Consider the following 14,317-nt stretch of genomic DNA (forward strand, 5'->3'; position numbering starts at 1 on the left):
AGAAGGGAGCAAGTGACCACTACTCAGAAAAGTGTGTAAGGTGGGATTATTGAAAAGGTTTCGGTACTCATACTCAATAAAAAGAAATCTGGCTTTATAAAAATACATAAAACAGTCATGGATTCATACCATTAATTTACATAAGATATTTTCATATAAAACAAAGTTATAAAATACTTTTAAAGACGTATTTTTATATGAAAATTATTCCCAGTATAAAATTTTTATAACATTTTGTAATTTCAGTTCATCTATATAAATAAAGCATCTTTTTTTTTCCCTTTTTAAACTCTGTAAGTCTGTTTAAAAACATAGGTTTCTGTCTTTTAAATAGAAGCCCAGCTGAGGTAGAGTGTGTGGAAGCTTTTCCTGGGTCCCCTCCAGTCTATGTGTCCGAATCACAAGGCTGACGGTCTGGAGTCCTGTGTGTGTGGAATATCTGTTTATAAGTGCACCTATGATTTTCTTCTGGAAAATCTGTCCTTTCTTTTTCATCTTCTTCTGACTCAGAGTCCAACTCTGGTGAGGAAAGTGATTTCCCGTGACAGGGCCTTGGCTGACAATCTGGTGGTTGTGCGAAGCTTGAAAAGGCATCCAGGGGTGGTCTCCTCAGAGGTTTTCCAAAGGTCCCTGAAAGAAAAGAGACCCCATGAGTACATGGGTCCTTCTGCTAGCACATATATGAACCCTGAAAGGGACAAACATGTTTCCTTTAACACGATAAGCTTCCCCGAAGGTCCCTGTGCAGATGGCAGGCTCTCCCTGTGAACGGACTGTCTAGAGAACATGGCACAGAACACAGCACACCCGCTTACTTATAATAAATGCATCCATTTTAATCTTTCTCATGATCCTTAGTAACATTAATTGCTGAACAATGAAGTTCCTGAAGTCTGCTGATGGGAAAATGCCCCTGGAGCCCTTGAGCACGGATTTGTGAGCCCATGACTCTGTGAAGGAGGACCGCACAGAAGGGACGGGTTCTGCGTGAATACAGCGGCCATTCTTTCCCGACTCTGGTCTTGCCCTTTCTTCAACTGCAGCAAAACATCATCCAATTAACTAAAATTCCTTCTCCAGTTCTACAAAACATACTTTTTTTTCCCCTCCTCCCTTCAGGGAGGCATATAAAAAAATCATACTGGGACAAAGGGTAAAATTTCTTAAACACTCAAGTAGAAGGGTTTGGAATTCTCCTTTAAAAACAAACCAAGAACACAGAAAACACACCATGGCAGGTTGAGGCTTATATTTTCCTGATGGCTTCTCTCCATAAAAAGAGCATCCACTCTCCATGCTTCCCCCCAACAGTTTCCACACATGGTACAAAGAAATCCACACTCTACCCATGCTGTTAGCTGCTGTCTGAGTGTGCTAGCTTATGCGGCAGGCACCGCACAGCCCGTCTCGGAAGGTCGCCTTGCTCGTCTGAAGCGAAGCTAGGTAGGGCGTTGCTTTCCCCGGCCTCCACTGTGAGTTCAGTCAGAAGCCACGAGACATACGAAACCACAACCATGCAGGGGACACAGCTCCACCCTTCAGGCTGCCGGGACCCAAAACCACTTTTTCCACATGGCTGACAAGCTCAGCTCCTAAGTAGTTCTCCAAACTCTTGCCTCATACACGCCGCACACAGAAGGATCCAGAAAGCTCCTGGGCTTAGGTATAGATAAAATACACAACCACATGCAATTCCCACCCAAGGGCACCTCAGAACCTCTGAGGATTTAGAACTCACGGGCTCTCTCAGTGACATTGGGAATGAAACTATTGTCTAACGCTTTGAGTTTCAGTCAGAGAAGTAAGGTAGTTCTCAGCTTGACAAACGTACCCATGAAAGAGTTGTTTGGAGTAACGGAGGCTGGTTCCAGGCTTGTACTAAAATCCACGGAGGACTTGTTTAGACACGGTGTCTGAATTGCATTTCCCTCGTTCTGAGAGTACGTGGAGTTCATGAGCTTTCTGGAATGTGGCCATGGGATGCTCTTGAGGCTCCGTTCGCAGGGTTCCTCTGAGGTATGAGCACATGGGAAGCAATCCTTCTTCATGTAGCTGGACTCGCAGTGGTCCACAAGCGTGACCCTTGGGTCAGAACTGCAACCTTTTCAAGTTGGGGTCCACAACACAAAGGGACAGAGTTAGCACACCGAGAAGTCTTTCCAGGAAACAAAGCTGCATTCAAGCAAGGAAAAACCATACCTGGAAGATAAACTTCAAATGGATCTGGGCCGTATAGATTCCCCTTCAGATACACAGGGCCTGTGGAGCCCACGAATGGACAGAGAAACGGATCAGGGGCAGCTTCCACATCTGCTTCACTGTTGTCCTCAAAATGGCAGGTCCCTTTAAAACACAACCCTCAGTCACTGAACCATCTGAATTCAATCGTCTCTCTGAGTCAACACTTTCTTATTTACAGAGGAGAACTGGGCTAGAATGTGAGAAGAAGGAAAAAGTGTACACGCACACAGGAATTTTTCAAATGTCCTGAGGCCTGTGCATCTGGACTTATAATGGCCTACTGATGCTATCCTTGGTTCAGAATGTAAGTATTTCACCTCAGGATCCACCAATTCAAGGAATCTGGAGAGAGGCCCGATTACCCATTGTCAGCCTGTGGCTAGACCCATTTGGGTTCTAAGGGAAGTGGATCTGTGTCTATAGTCATGGTTCAAATTCTCAGGACTATTGCTTTCCTGTAAAATGTCACAACTGACTAGAACCAGGGATTGACATTTGGCTAGTCACTTCTTAGTGCCCTACATCAAAAGAAGATGTCAAAAACCAAACCAAACCTTCTCAGGGTAGTTCAATTAAACAACAGTTGGCAGGAATGGGAGGACTAGGAGGAGGATCACTGATCTTATTAGAGTTGCCATGGCAACAAAGAATGGATACCCTATGTTCTCAGAGAGAAGTGCACTGTGGCTTAGTGATGTTGAGAGGCCCTGGAACTGCTCTGGGCTAATTCTATGCCACCGTCCTGTCCCTTAACAGGTTTTATTCATGTGTTCTCAATCAGCCTCAACTGGGGTTGGCCTCTGCTCTTTGCTAGTCTTCACACTCCATGCTTGGATCTTGTCCCTGTATCTGCTCTTACTTCTTGCCAAGCACTTCTGCATAGTGGGTCTGTCTGTCTGTCTGCTGTCTCGCCTGAGGTCCCCGTGACCATTTGTCTTACCCGTGACTAACTCTGAAGCTGAGAGGAAACACGTTCCTTTCCAATCACACAGTCCAATATAGAGCGAACAGAAATACTCAGCACAGGCCTCGAGGGGTCCGTGGCACGCACCGAGCATGTGTTTGCTTCTTTAAATCACCTCTCTGGCCAGTGCCGCAGCCGCCTGCGCACGGAGGGAGTAATGGGTGTGGGTGGAGAAGCTCCCACACCACACTTCCTCTGCTGTGAGGCTCAGACACACAGGCGTCTACAGGTGGGGTGACACTGGCCTTCTGCTGTAGTCTCTGAGCCTCAGACACTATGCAGGAGACACCAACTGAGGATATTCAGTGTCAACGAACACTCCCAACGTAAAGCAAACCAAAGTCCTTTGCAGGAGCAATAAGTGCCCTTAACAGCTGAAGCATCTCTCCAGAGCACAGGCACTGGAAATGTCTGGTAACCGCCATGAATCCGCACATTGGTCCTGATCATACAGCCATTTGCCTCAGGACTGATTTTTCCAGTCACTGAGCAGGGAGGTCTTTCCATTTTCTACTATTTCCTTCAGTTTCTTTATTGTAGTTTACACACACACACACACACACACACACACACACACACACACACACACACTGGTCTTCTGCTTTCTTGTTTAGATGTATTCTCTAAGCAGCTCTAAAAGGACCCTAGTCCTACTCAGATCAGGTCCTCTTTCTCTGAGAATTCACTCGCTGTGTTTCTGTCCACAGACAGCATCTAGTCTTTAATAAGATTCTCAAAAAAGCAGGGGGGGGGGGCTTTGTAGCTTTGCCTGTAACCCCGGGCCTGGCACTCATCACTGTTAACACTTTCTTCTTCAAAGTACTATTCCATCAGACATCTCACACACTCACCAGCACCGTCGTGTTGTGGTAAGAAAAATCCACCTCCTGAAGAAGTGACGAACTGGTGGTGGCTTCCGTTCTCTGAGGAGATGTACCCATCCTGGCGGTCAGCTAATGTCCCCTGGGATGATAAATAACTAGGGATGTCGGCTGGCAAGTTGGTCTCATCTGTAACCAAACAACAGCATTCCATCAACAGTCCGGCCACACCATGGCTGGCGCTGGCCCGCACGATACAGGCTTTTCTGGTTTCTAGAACACCAGTCGGAGCAGATCTATTCCGGGAAAACCGGAAAATCCGGGAATGGCACGTTTTCGGCTCTACGACCCTAGTTCACTTGGCCCTGCCCAAATTTCAAAACAACCTGTTAAATAGGAAACAACTCAAAACCATGAATCCAGAACCCTTGACCACTCCATTTCATCAACAGCCTATGCTCATTACACACAAAATGCTGTGTGTGCACGTGTGCACACAGATCACGAAGCAGGACTGCTGAAGCGTGAGCTGACTCACAGGTGGCACCTGCCTCCCTGAGTCCATCCTGGAGAAAGGCCATGTCAGTCCGACTGGCTTTTCTGTCTCAGCCACCGGGACACTCTGATGAGGTCTTAATAAAAAGATTCACCTTTGTGCAATGCAGAACCCTCAGACTGGTATAAATCTTCTTTTAGCCGACCACATTCCTGCAGCTTGCAGGGAATGAGTCACCTCCTGAGATGGACTCAGACTGGAAGACGCATTCTAGCGGAAAACGGCTACAGAACCGCAAACGCATGACTGTCTGTGAGGTTCGGGGCCACCCTCGTGTTTACACACCTGTGTTGGTGATGCTGCAGTCTTCGTTCCTCCGCCTTGTGTGGTATATGATTACCACCCACACGAGGGATGTGCCGACCACACAGCAAACCACGGCTATGATCACCACGCCCACGGTGGCCCACCCGTCACCATCCAGCGACGGGGCAGTCATGTGAGGGGAGTCACAGGTCGGAGTGGGGATCACACTGAGGCGAACGTTGCCTCTCTCGGTGCCAAGGGTATTGGACATCTCACACGTGTATTTCCCCGCGTCGCTGACGTCAGAGTCCACAATGATCAGCAGCTGGTTGCCTGCTGCAAAAAAGTGCCTCTCGGTCACCACCAAAGGGCTGTCATCTTTTGTCCAGTTCAGCCGAGGGGGCGGGCTCCCTCCAGCAATGCACTGCAGGACCGCTGTTTCTCCCTTGGTGACGGTTCTGTCTAACAGGGGCCGCAAGAATGACGGTGTCTCTGAAAGCACAAGGTTTTTATTTCCTGGATGAAAACGGGTTCCACACAAGGCCTAGCAGGCGAACTTGCTTAAATCAGATGTTCCGACAGCTCGCTGGACCAGGGTGTTAAACAGACGCCAAACCAAGAGACCTGGGGTCATGTCACTGCCCCCACCAGAGAAGGGCCAAAATGACTCATTTTTAACACAACCTCCCTCAGTTGTGCCAAGGTTAGCAAAGTTTTCATATCTAGAAAGTGTGTAAAAATAATGTCCAGGACACTTTTAGAGATTTCCCTTCATTGCTTTTGATCATGTGTACTCTATGCGTGTATCTGTGTGCAGGAAGACATGTGTGAAAGAGATGCTACGGAGCCCAGAGGTGACGGGTTCCTTGGAGCTGGAGTCAAGGCAACTGTAAACTGTCCAGTGTGGATGCTGGAACCACACTCAGGTGGTCTGAAATGGTACATGCTCTCAACTATAGAGCTGTCTCTCCAGCCCCACACTTACTTCTTCTAGAATTAACTGTCTCATGCCAGGGTACCTAGGTCTGTATGAAAACCCTGGGCCCACTTTTGTTATCTAGCATCTGCCATGTTGGGGGGTCACTGTAACTCAAGACATGTGACTCGTGAACGTTCTCCCAATCTGACAACCAGGTGAGAGTAAGGACTGAGGATCCTACAGAGACGTGGGAGGAGAGAACAGGGACGCCCAACCTAGCTATAGGTGCTCTCTCCCATATTCTTAACTCGGAGATGACCAATAGGTGTGAATAATCCCTGTGCACAAGGACATTCCTAGAGACTGTACTTGGAGTCAAGGGGGCAGATTCGTCTCCCTGGCCACAGACATGAATGTGTAATATGTCCCTGGATTCAGAGCTACCCAGAGGCTGTTTAGGTTTTTTTGAAGGAAGAGTTCTCTGGCTCTTCAACCCCCACCCCCTTACATGTCCCCCAGCAGCTTCTAGCATTGAGGGTCTCTGAGTGAGTTGGGGGCATTCAAGATGACCTTGGAGTCTTAAGAAAGTGCCTCACCTAGCACCGTGAGGGTTGCGTTTGCAGAGACGCTCCCTGCACTGTTTTGAGCCGTGCAGCTGTATACCCCAATGTCTTCGATCTTCACATCCACGATGAAGAAGACGTCATCCTCAGGCATCACGTGCATACGCCTCTCCCGGGCAGCTGGGAAGTCTGTGCCCCCATCTTTCTGCCAGGCTATCTGTGGGGCCGGGTGTCCCACAGCCGCACACTCCAGGCGGGCCATGGCCCCAGCACGGATGGTGAGGTCCATGGGGGTCTTGGTAAAGGAAGGCAACACTGAAATCACAAAAGCAATGTATATGTGAGGTAGGTCCTCTTCCCAGATGCTCACAGAGATGGCTGAAAGGTTCTAATTCAGAGACAGCTGCAGAAATAGCTCGGGGTGACACAGGAGCAGGTGTGATGGAGTCAGGGTGATACGGGGTCTCGGGATCAGATGCAGATCCTCCTGACATTCTCAGGCCACATTTGAGTTTTCTCAGTCATTGTGAGATCTCGGGCAAATCTCTGTACTGTGACCATTCACGTCATCGGTTTCTTTCAGGTCCTGCCAGACCTAACAATTTGTGACTGTCTCCTCTTCTACACTCTAAACTCTCCTGTGTGCCATGCCTTGGAAAATGCTTGCTGAATGAACCCAATAATAAATCATCTCCTAAATCTTCTACTAGGAAGATGTTTAACAGTTATAATGATAAAGTGGGGGGCTAGAGAGACGGCTCAGCGGTTAAGAGCACTGACTGCTCTTCCAGAGGTCCTGAGTTCAAATCCCAGAAACCACACGGTGGCTCACAACCATCTGTAATGGGATTTGGTGGTATCTGAGGATAGCGACAGTGTACCCACATACATGAAATAAATCTTTTAAGAAAATGTTAAAGTGGGGAGCTTTCAAAATACAACCTTAGGATTATGGGATTGTATGCCTGCGATACAAACAATGCTACAGGACTACCGGCTAGAAACAGTGGCTGGTATAAGGGACTTACTACGCACTACCCAAGTGACAAGGCACCAAGCCCTGACACACATCTTATCTATGGATCATGACGTTTCTATGGAGTCACACTTGGTACCTATACAGTTTTTGTTTTATTTAGAAACACTTGTGTTTTGCCTGCACATCTGTCTGTGTGTGGGTGTAACCAGAGTTACAGACAGTTGTAGGCTGCTCTGTGGGTGGCGGGAACTGAGCACAGCTTCTTTGGAAGAGTAGCCAGCACTCTTAACCGCTGAGCCATCCTTCCAGCCCCATCTCTAAGCTAAAAGATACAAGAGGGTAAGTCAGTTGCTCAGAGTCACATAACCATGTACCAGAAGTGGCAGGATGCACACCCAGAGCTCAGTCAAAGGCCATATGCTTTAAAAACATACTCTGTGGCTCTTCACATCACATTGTCCCAGAGAGAAGTGTCTGGTTCATTTTAATCCTGGTCCAAACCGACACATTTAGTGAGAAATAAATAGCCATGGCTGGGAAACCATGGGGGGCAGAGAAGGAGGGAGCAGACAGTATTGCTGTCTCTAAACGGGGTCGGAGAGCGCATCACTCACTGTTGACGGTGAGCTTGGCTTTGATGGAGTACGAGGAACCGAAGTGGTTGGAGATGACGCACTGGTACTTCCCTTCGCTGGCGAATTCCACGTTGCGGAGCCTCAGGATGGTGGTGTACTCCATCAGCTCGCCTCCCTGGGCCCGGAGGTGCGCGTAGTTCTCCATCTCGGCATCCTGAAGTGCTTCGTTGTCTTTCTTCCAAGCGAACGTCATAGGGGAGTCACTGCTGCTAGCAGCTGAGCAGGTAAAACTCACGTCGGAGCCCTTTAGCGCCGACTGCATTTCCGGCTGGACCGTGATCTGGGGTTTGGGGAAATCATCTGTGTAAAACAGAAAGGGGGAACAAAGGACGTGAGGGTCTGAGAGCGTGCTGGCGCTCGGGCGACAACACCGGGAAAATGTAGGGCAGCTAGGGTTGGTCCCCTGCCTGGGTTTACAGACAAAGAAGCTGACCCAAGGACGAGCAGCGGCCACGAGAATGTGTCTAAGTAAACTGCCCCATGGGGACAAAGGCTCCATCATCATCTCCCTGACAGAAGTGTTACCCCAAAATAATCAGGAAGGTTTATGCCACATGTCTGGTGTTCTGTTAGGCACAGGAGGAGCAGGTGACATCATGAGGGACCTTAGACACTATTTAAATGAGTGAGGTCGTGGGTACCAGTGCCTGGCTATTTCAGGAGCCTGTGGAGGGATGAGCGGGACTCCCAGCACAGGAAATGATTAAGTTTGAGGGGACGGATGCACCGGGGAGCCTGATCTCGCAGCACGTCTTCCTGTACTGAACTGCCAGTTCTCCCATGCACACGCATAATTACCATATTCGTTACCATTAAACACAAGAATATATACATCCACACAATAAACTCAGTCAATTGGTGTTGATAGAAACTGCCCACCTAGATAAGACAAACTGTCCTGTGATTATCCATCCCTTATAAGATATTCATAGCTACCTCTGGCTATGTAAAGCCACATGGAGCTGGGTTATCCTACTCCTCCACCTTCTTCTCCTCATATACATACATTATGCAGACATACATGTATAGATGTTCTTAAGATTGCTTATATGTTACAGTACACATTATATATATATATATACACACATATAGATCTTATATATATATATATACATACAGCATATACATATTATATGTGGTAAACATTATAGCATATATGTTTATTATATTTACATATTACATACATATTATACATGTGTATATTCAATGCATACACGCGTATTTTTGTTTATTTTGATTTTTGTTTTGCTCTGTTTTTTGAAAACAGGGTCTCACTAGGTAGCTCTGGTTGTCCTGAAACTCATTTAGTAGAGCAGGCTGGCCTCAAGTCCTCGGAGATTTGCCTGCCTTGCCTCTAGAATGCTGGGAAAGGAATATTTTTTTCTTAAGTAAGACAGAAAAACAGCTTAAACATGTCCAGGCTCCAAGGTGATCTTTGAATACTATTCTCAACAAGAGTAACCTCTTGCCCAGGCTTGCCATCAAAGACGGAAGTAAAACATAGACAAGCGGACAGCAATGGCAAACAATTCTAGCCCGTGTCATCAAGACGGTAGCTGGCTGTGCCTGCAGGGGACCTGGGTTTGGTACCCAGTACCTTCTAAATTGTAACTCCAGCTCCTGGGGTCCTAATTCCTCTTCTGGCTCTTTGGGCACCTGAGTAGACACAGTGCACGGACAGACAGACGACAGACAGACAGCTACACATATGCATAAAGGAATTAAAATACAGAAATGAACAAGAAGCAAGCGAACAAACAAAAAAGCCAACAATAAACAGAAGCAAATGGGAGAGCGTGTGCAGGCTGTTGCTGGGCCAGGGCCTGAGGTGGGAAAGTCCATCAATCACAGTGCCACACAGCCTGTCAGGGCTACACTGTAATTAGAGCCAGGCAACCCTCATTCTCCAGTTATTTTTAGTTCCTGTTACTTTTTGGAATAGTCACCTTTTGTGAACTTCAGTTTCTCAGAGATGGTCCACACAAACCCTGAAGGAAACTACCAGATCTCCCAACATGGACTTTTCGATGACAGGTAATCAGAAAACACGAGCTTTCCGGCTCACGAGCTGAAGCAGGGTGCTGCTCGGACCATGGCCTGGCTGCCAGCTTCCTACCCTACGCCTGTGGGTTGTTAAACAGGATGGTTTCTTCTGTGTGCGTTTCCATCCCATACGTCAGTATTCTGATGCACAGTGGAGAAGGAGAGAATACGTAGGCACTATAGATGATGTGTATGGGTGGAGAAGGAGAGAATACGTAGGCACTATAGGCGATGTGTATGGGTGGAGAAGGAGAGAATACGCAGGCACTATAGGTGATGTGTATGGGTTTGCCTCACAGTCCACAGAGCTCGTAAAGCCACGGAACTGTGAGACTGTGAGGTCAAAGGGCAAAGAAGGAGTCACATAGGCCCCTGTGGATGATTGTCCAAAGCTGACTTGATCCAAAACCTACATCAGAGGTTCTATTTCCAAAACAAAAATTGCTGACACCACAAAATTCTGCAACCTCAAATATATATTAATGTATTATATATAATGATATACAATATACTAATAGGTAATATGTGCTATATATAAAATATAATACATGATTACATACACATTTGTATATGTATACATACATACACTATTATGTGAATATATAGGTAAAGCAGCGCTTAGTCACACTTAAATGTCAGTATAAAATGTGGGTCTGTAGTATCTTTTCACACTTGCTTAAATTTAAGCAAATTTAGATTTCATATTTTATACATACATTTATTTTTGTAAAGTTTTTCCTGGTAGCTAGGAGTAGGGAGCAGTCTGGTGTATGCGACAAAAAGCTGAAGCAGAGAGGAAACCTGTATTTTTTTTAACCATGGTCTGTTCTTCTCTAGCTATAAGGAACTCTGGGAAAGTTCAAATACTGAGATTCGTGATCGAAACGACAACGGTTATTTAAGGTATTTACAATACATTCAAACTTGTCACTCCTCCTAATGCTTTACCCAACAACAGTTGATGTCTCAGCAGCCCTAATTCCTCAGCTACAGGCCTCTTAAAAACAACAACAACAACAACAACAACCCAGTGATAATAATCAGAAAGCAAACTACCCCCAAAATACCACAAGGCTGGGCCGTGAGTATTTCTATCTTGGGTGTGGGAGGAGCTCACTGCTGGCCCTGCCCTTGAGAGCTATAGACAGTCAATGATTCCTGAAGGATGGGGAGTCTGCTACACTGCATTGTCCTTTCACAAGTAAACAATTCACCCATCCCTGCTCATGGAGACAACACTGATTAAACACAGTGGGCCACCAAAAAGCCACCAACAAGACTTGGAGCTGGATTCTGGAAGAAAGGGGTGGAGGTTTCAGGGTGGAGGACGGTCTGAGAAAGAACAATTACACATCCATGTGTATAGATTTATGACTTTGTGGAAATAATTTTTAAAGGGAGGCAAATGGCAATTAAGAGGTTTTCAAGGTCCCTTGACTGGTAGCTCAGAGTTATAACCCCACCTACTTAGAAGGCTGGACTGCGGAGTAAGTTCCCACTGAGACCCCACATCAAAACACTAAAAACAAACCGGTGAGGGGTGGGAAACTGGTAGTGCGGCTCAGTGGTAGAACACACACAAGAGCCCAGGAATGACTGTCACTAACAGAGTGGCAAATGCAGCTCCCAGGCCCAGGGGCCATCTTTGAAAGCAACTACTGGGAACTTCCCAACATCCTCTAAACTAAAAAGAGCAAGCTTCAATGTAGTATCACAACACACAAAGGCCTATGTGCTATTTCCAGAAACAGTGCCAAGACCTAGTAAGGGTCTCCACAGCCTGGGTGCAGGGAGGTGGGGGACTGAGGTACAGGAGAACCAGGTCAACTCTCAGCTCTTCCAGCCTCCCACTGCCTTCTGCCAGCGAAGCACGCTGATGCTAAGACAAATACTAAAACTCGACCGACATCTGTGAAACTTTAACAAGCAGCAGAAGAAGAAAAGCTTATTCAAGGAACACAGATCTCTTCAAAAACCATTATTTGGACAAATGAGTGTGGGAGGGGTGGGGGAAGAATTAATAAGAATCTATGATGATCTTTGACTCACCACACACGAAGTCATCCGGGCTGACAGCAAAGATACTCCTCCCTTTCAGCAGCTGAGGGTGGGCACAGCTGGCATTTACGAGGCTCTGAAAGTTGCTCTCTGCCACCCACTGTGGGAGCCATTTTAGCTGGCAATCACACAAAAGGCTGGACGTATTTAAATGCCTGAGGAGAGGAATTACATTCGGTTTGTTTTGTACAAAAAGCAGGTTCCCAAATGTAAATCCAACGTACGTAAATATGAGCCAAACTGGGAAATTTGGAAACCAAATGTGTGGTGTTGTAAATATTAGATAGTCTACCGTAAATGCAAGAAATTGGGCTGCCAGGGCCCTTGGTCTTTGCTGTTCGTATTTCCCCACTGAGGAATAAGTACCAATACATCAGAAATTCCAAGCTAATGGAAAATAAGAACTATATTTAGGAACCATACTATATATGGTCTCCAAAAATTAAGCTGCAAATCCAAAACAGAAAAAGAAATTCCAGTTACAACCAAGGGAACAAATGACCCGGCCCCGAGTTTCCCGGCATAAGCATTAATAATGTTAAGAATGTGCCAGGCGCTTTCTGCAGATGTCGTATCACATGACTTTCTCCTGAGGGCGGAAAAAGGGAAACTTACAGCTGCTGAAGATTCTTCATTTGTGAAAACGCATTGTTTTGCAGAGACATGATGGGGTTGCCACTCAGGTCACTGGAAAACAGCAAATCCAACATGTCAGTCAACTCTGGCCAGGGTGTGTGCTCAAGGTCTGGTCCACACCCTCACCCAACCGCATTGGCCAACCAAAGGCTCCACATTGAAATGTGTGAATGGGACAAGCGGAGAGGAGCCCCTCCCAAAGCTCTGACCAAGGCACCCAGAGACCTGTCCTGTTACAGGGAAGAAATTATTCGTGTCACGCTCCCAGGGTGGCCAAGTCCTCAGGGCTCAGGCTGATCTGTCTGCTTTATCACATTATTCAAATCCGCCATTAGTTAAGAGTGTGGCCTAGGGATCATTGTGATAGTGTTGCAGAGATTTACAATACATTGTTGCAGGTATTCCTAAAGCAACTCCCTTAATGACCTGACTGTGTAGCTTGGCATGAAAGGGGAAGGAAGCTGTTGAGCCCATTATTCTTGACTCCAGCCTAGTTCTGTCCCATAGAGCTCTCCACTGCAAGGGTAGCAATGTTCAGAGAGATGTGTGTATTAAAGCAAATCATGTTTCAGGCATAACATCTATAAAATAAGAGGACATTGTGTGTTGGCTTTATCTTTAACTGGTACTTTATAGCTGTTTGAATAAAACTACTGACCACAGTGGTTACACACACCCCACATCTCCACTGTTCACTGCGTACAAGGGGGACTCTGAATGAGACACGTAGAAATAGAAGAGGACGATTAAAAGTGCCAGACTAGGATAGGGAAAGAGCCTGGGAGAGTCAGGGAAGAAGGTTAAAGAAAATTGAAGCAGAGGTTAATGCTCTGCTGATCCACAAATTCCACTTTCCCAGAAACGGAACAGGCCAGTTGACAAACCCTTTGGCTAGTTTTCCTTTGAAAACAATCTGTTTCGGTAACAGCAATCCTGGCTTGACGCTGCGGCACTCAGTTTTGCAGACTCATTCCGCAGTTTCTCACTGCTGCCATGTCTCTCTCCCAACCACTGGGACAGAGTTGGGAAAAGCCCACAGGGTTGCCAACAGACAGATTACACCCGAATAGTGTCCCAGTGAGGTACAACCCACTTAAATAATAACATGTGTCCAAGTTAACACATAACCTCTGGCTACAAGCACTGCTCAATAAAGCAAGCATACTCCTAACCTACACTGGGATTCACTATCCACATAGGAAATGAACAGTTTGTTAGGTCAGCTGTCGTATTCAGTGTCCTCTTTAAGTAGCTGAGAACTCTCCACCTGGAAATCTTATGTCAATAATGTGTGCCAAAGGTGCCTGAGACCGGCAGGGTTCAGGACGATGACCGGTGTTCCAGCGATGAAGGGATACGGGGAAAAGGGCTAAAGATCTAGGATCTCCAAGAAGCTGGAGAAAGCCTAATCCCATGTTTCTCTGGCAGGCCACGACGGATGCGTGGGGACCAGGAGACAGTAACAGAGAAAGCTAGGCTGTACGTTTTACATCAAGCAATTACAACAGTAGTTCTCAAGATCCTGAGACCCACCCTCCAATCTCCACCATGACACTCTCAGGGGTATCTTCTTGGTCTTTAAGATTCAAGTCCTCTTGACTTAGACACAAACAGGACCTTCAGGAACTCTAGTTAACTTTTTAAAACAATAACAAC

General features: G+C 46.6%; 1 protein-coding gene across 1 annotated transcript in view; it reads right to left on the reverse strand.

Annotated features, from left to right (window-relative positions):
* Positions 1-226: 226 nt before the first annotated feature.
* LRIG3 (leucine rich repeats and immunoglobulin like domains 3) overlaps positions 227-14,317 on the reverse strand; it is a 48,208-nt gene continuing 34,117 nt past the window's right edge. The window contains exons 11-19 of the mRNA XM_080936035.1: positions 12,641-12,712; positions 12,017-12,180; positions 7,904-8,224; positions 6,344-6,625; positions 4,868-5,320; positions 4,057-4,215; positions 2,200-2,343; positions 1,832-2,101; positions 227-630 (exon numbers count right to left, since the gene is read on the reverse strand). Coding sequence (XP_080792161.1) covers positions 386-630; positions 1,832-2,101; positions 2,200-2,343; positions 4,057-4,215; positions 4,868-5,320; positions 6,344-6,625; positions 7,904-8,224; positions 12,017-12,180; positions 12,641-12,712 — 2,110 coding nt within the window. The 3' untranslated portion in view covers positions 227-385. The remainder of the gene's footprint in view (positions 631-1,831; positions 2,102-2,199; positions 2,344-4,056; positions 4,216-4,867; positions 5,321-6,343; positions 6,626-7,903; positions 8,225-12,016; positions 12,181-12,640; positions 12,713-14,317) is intronic.

The sequence above is a fragment of the Micromys minutus genome, assembly GCF_963924665.1.
Source record: "Micromys minutus genome assembly, chromosome: 22".
Taxonomy (NCBI): Eukaryota; Metazoa; Chordata; class Mammalia; order Rodentia; family Muridae; genus Micromys; species Micromys minutus.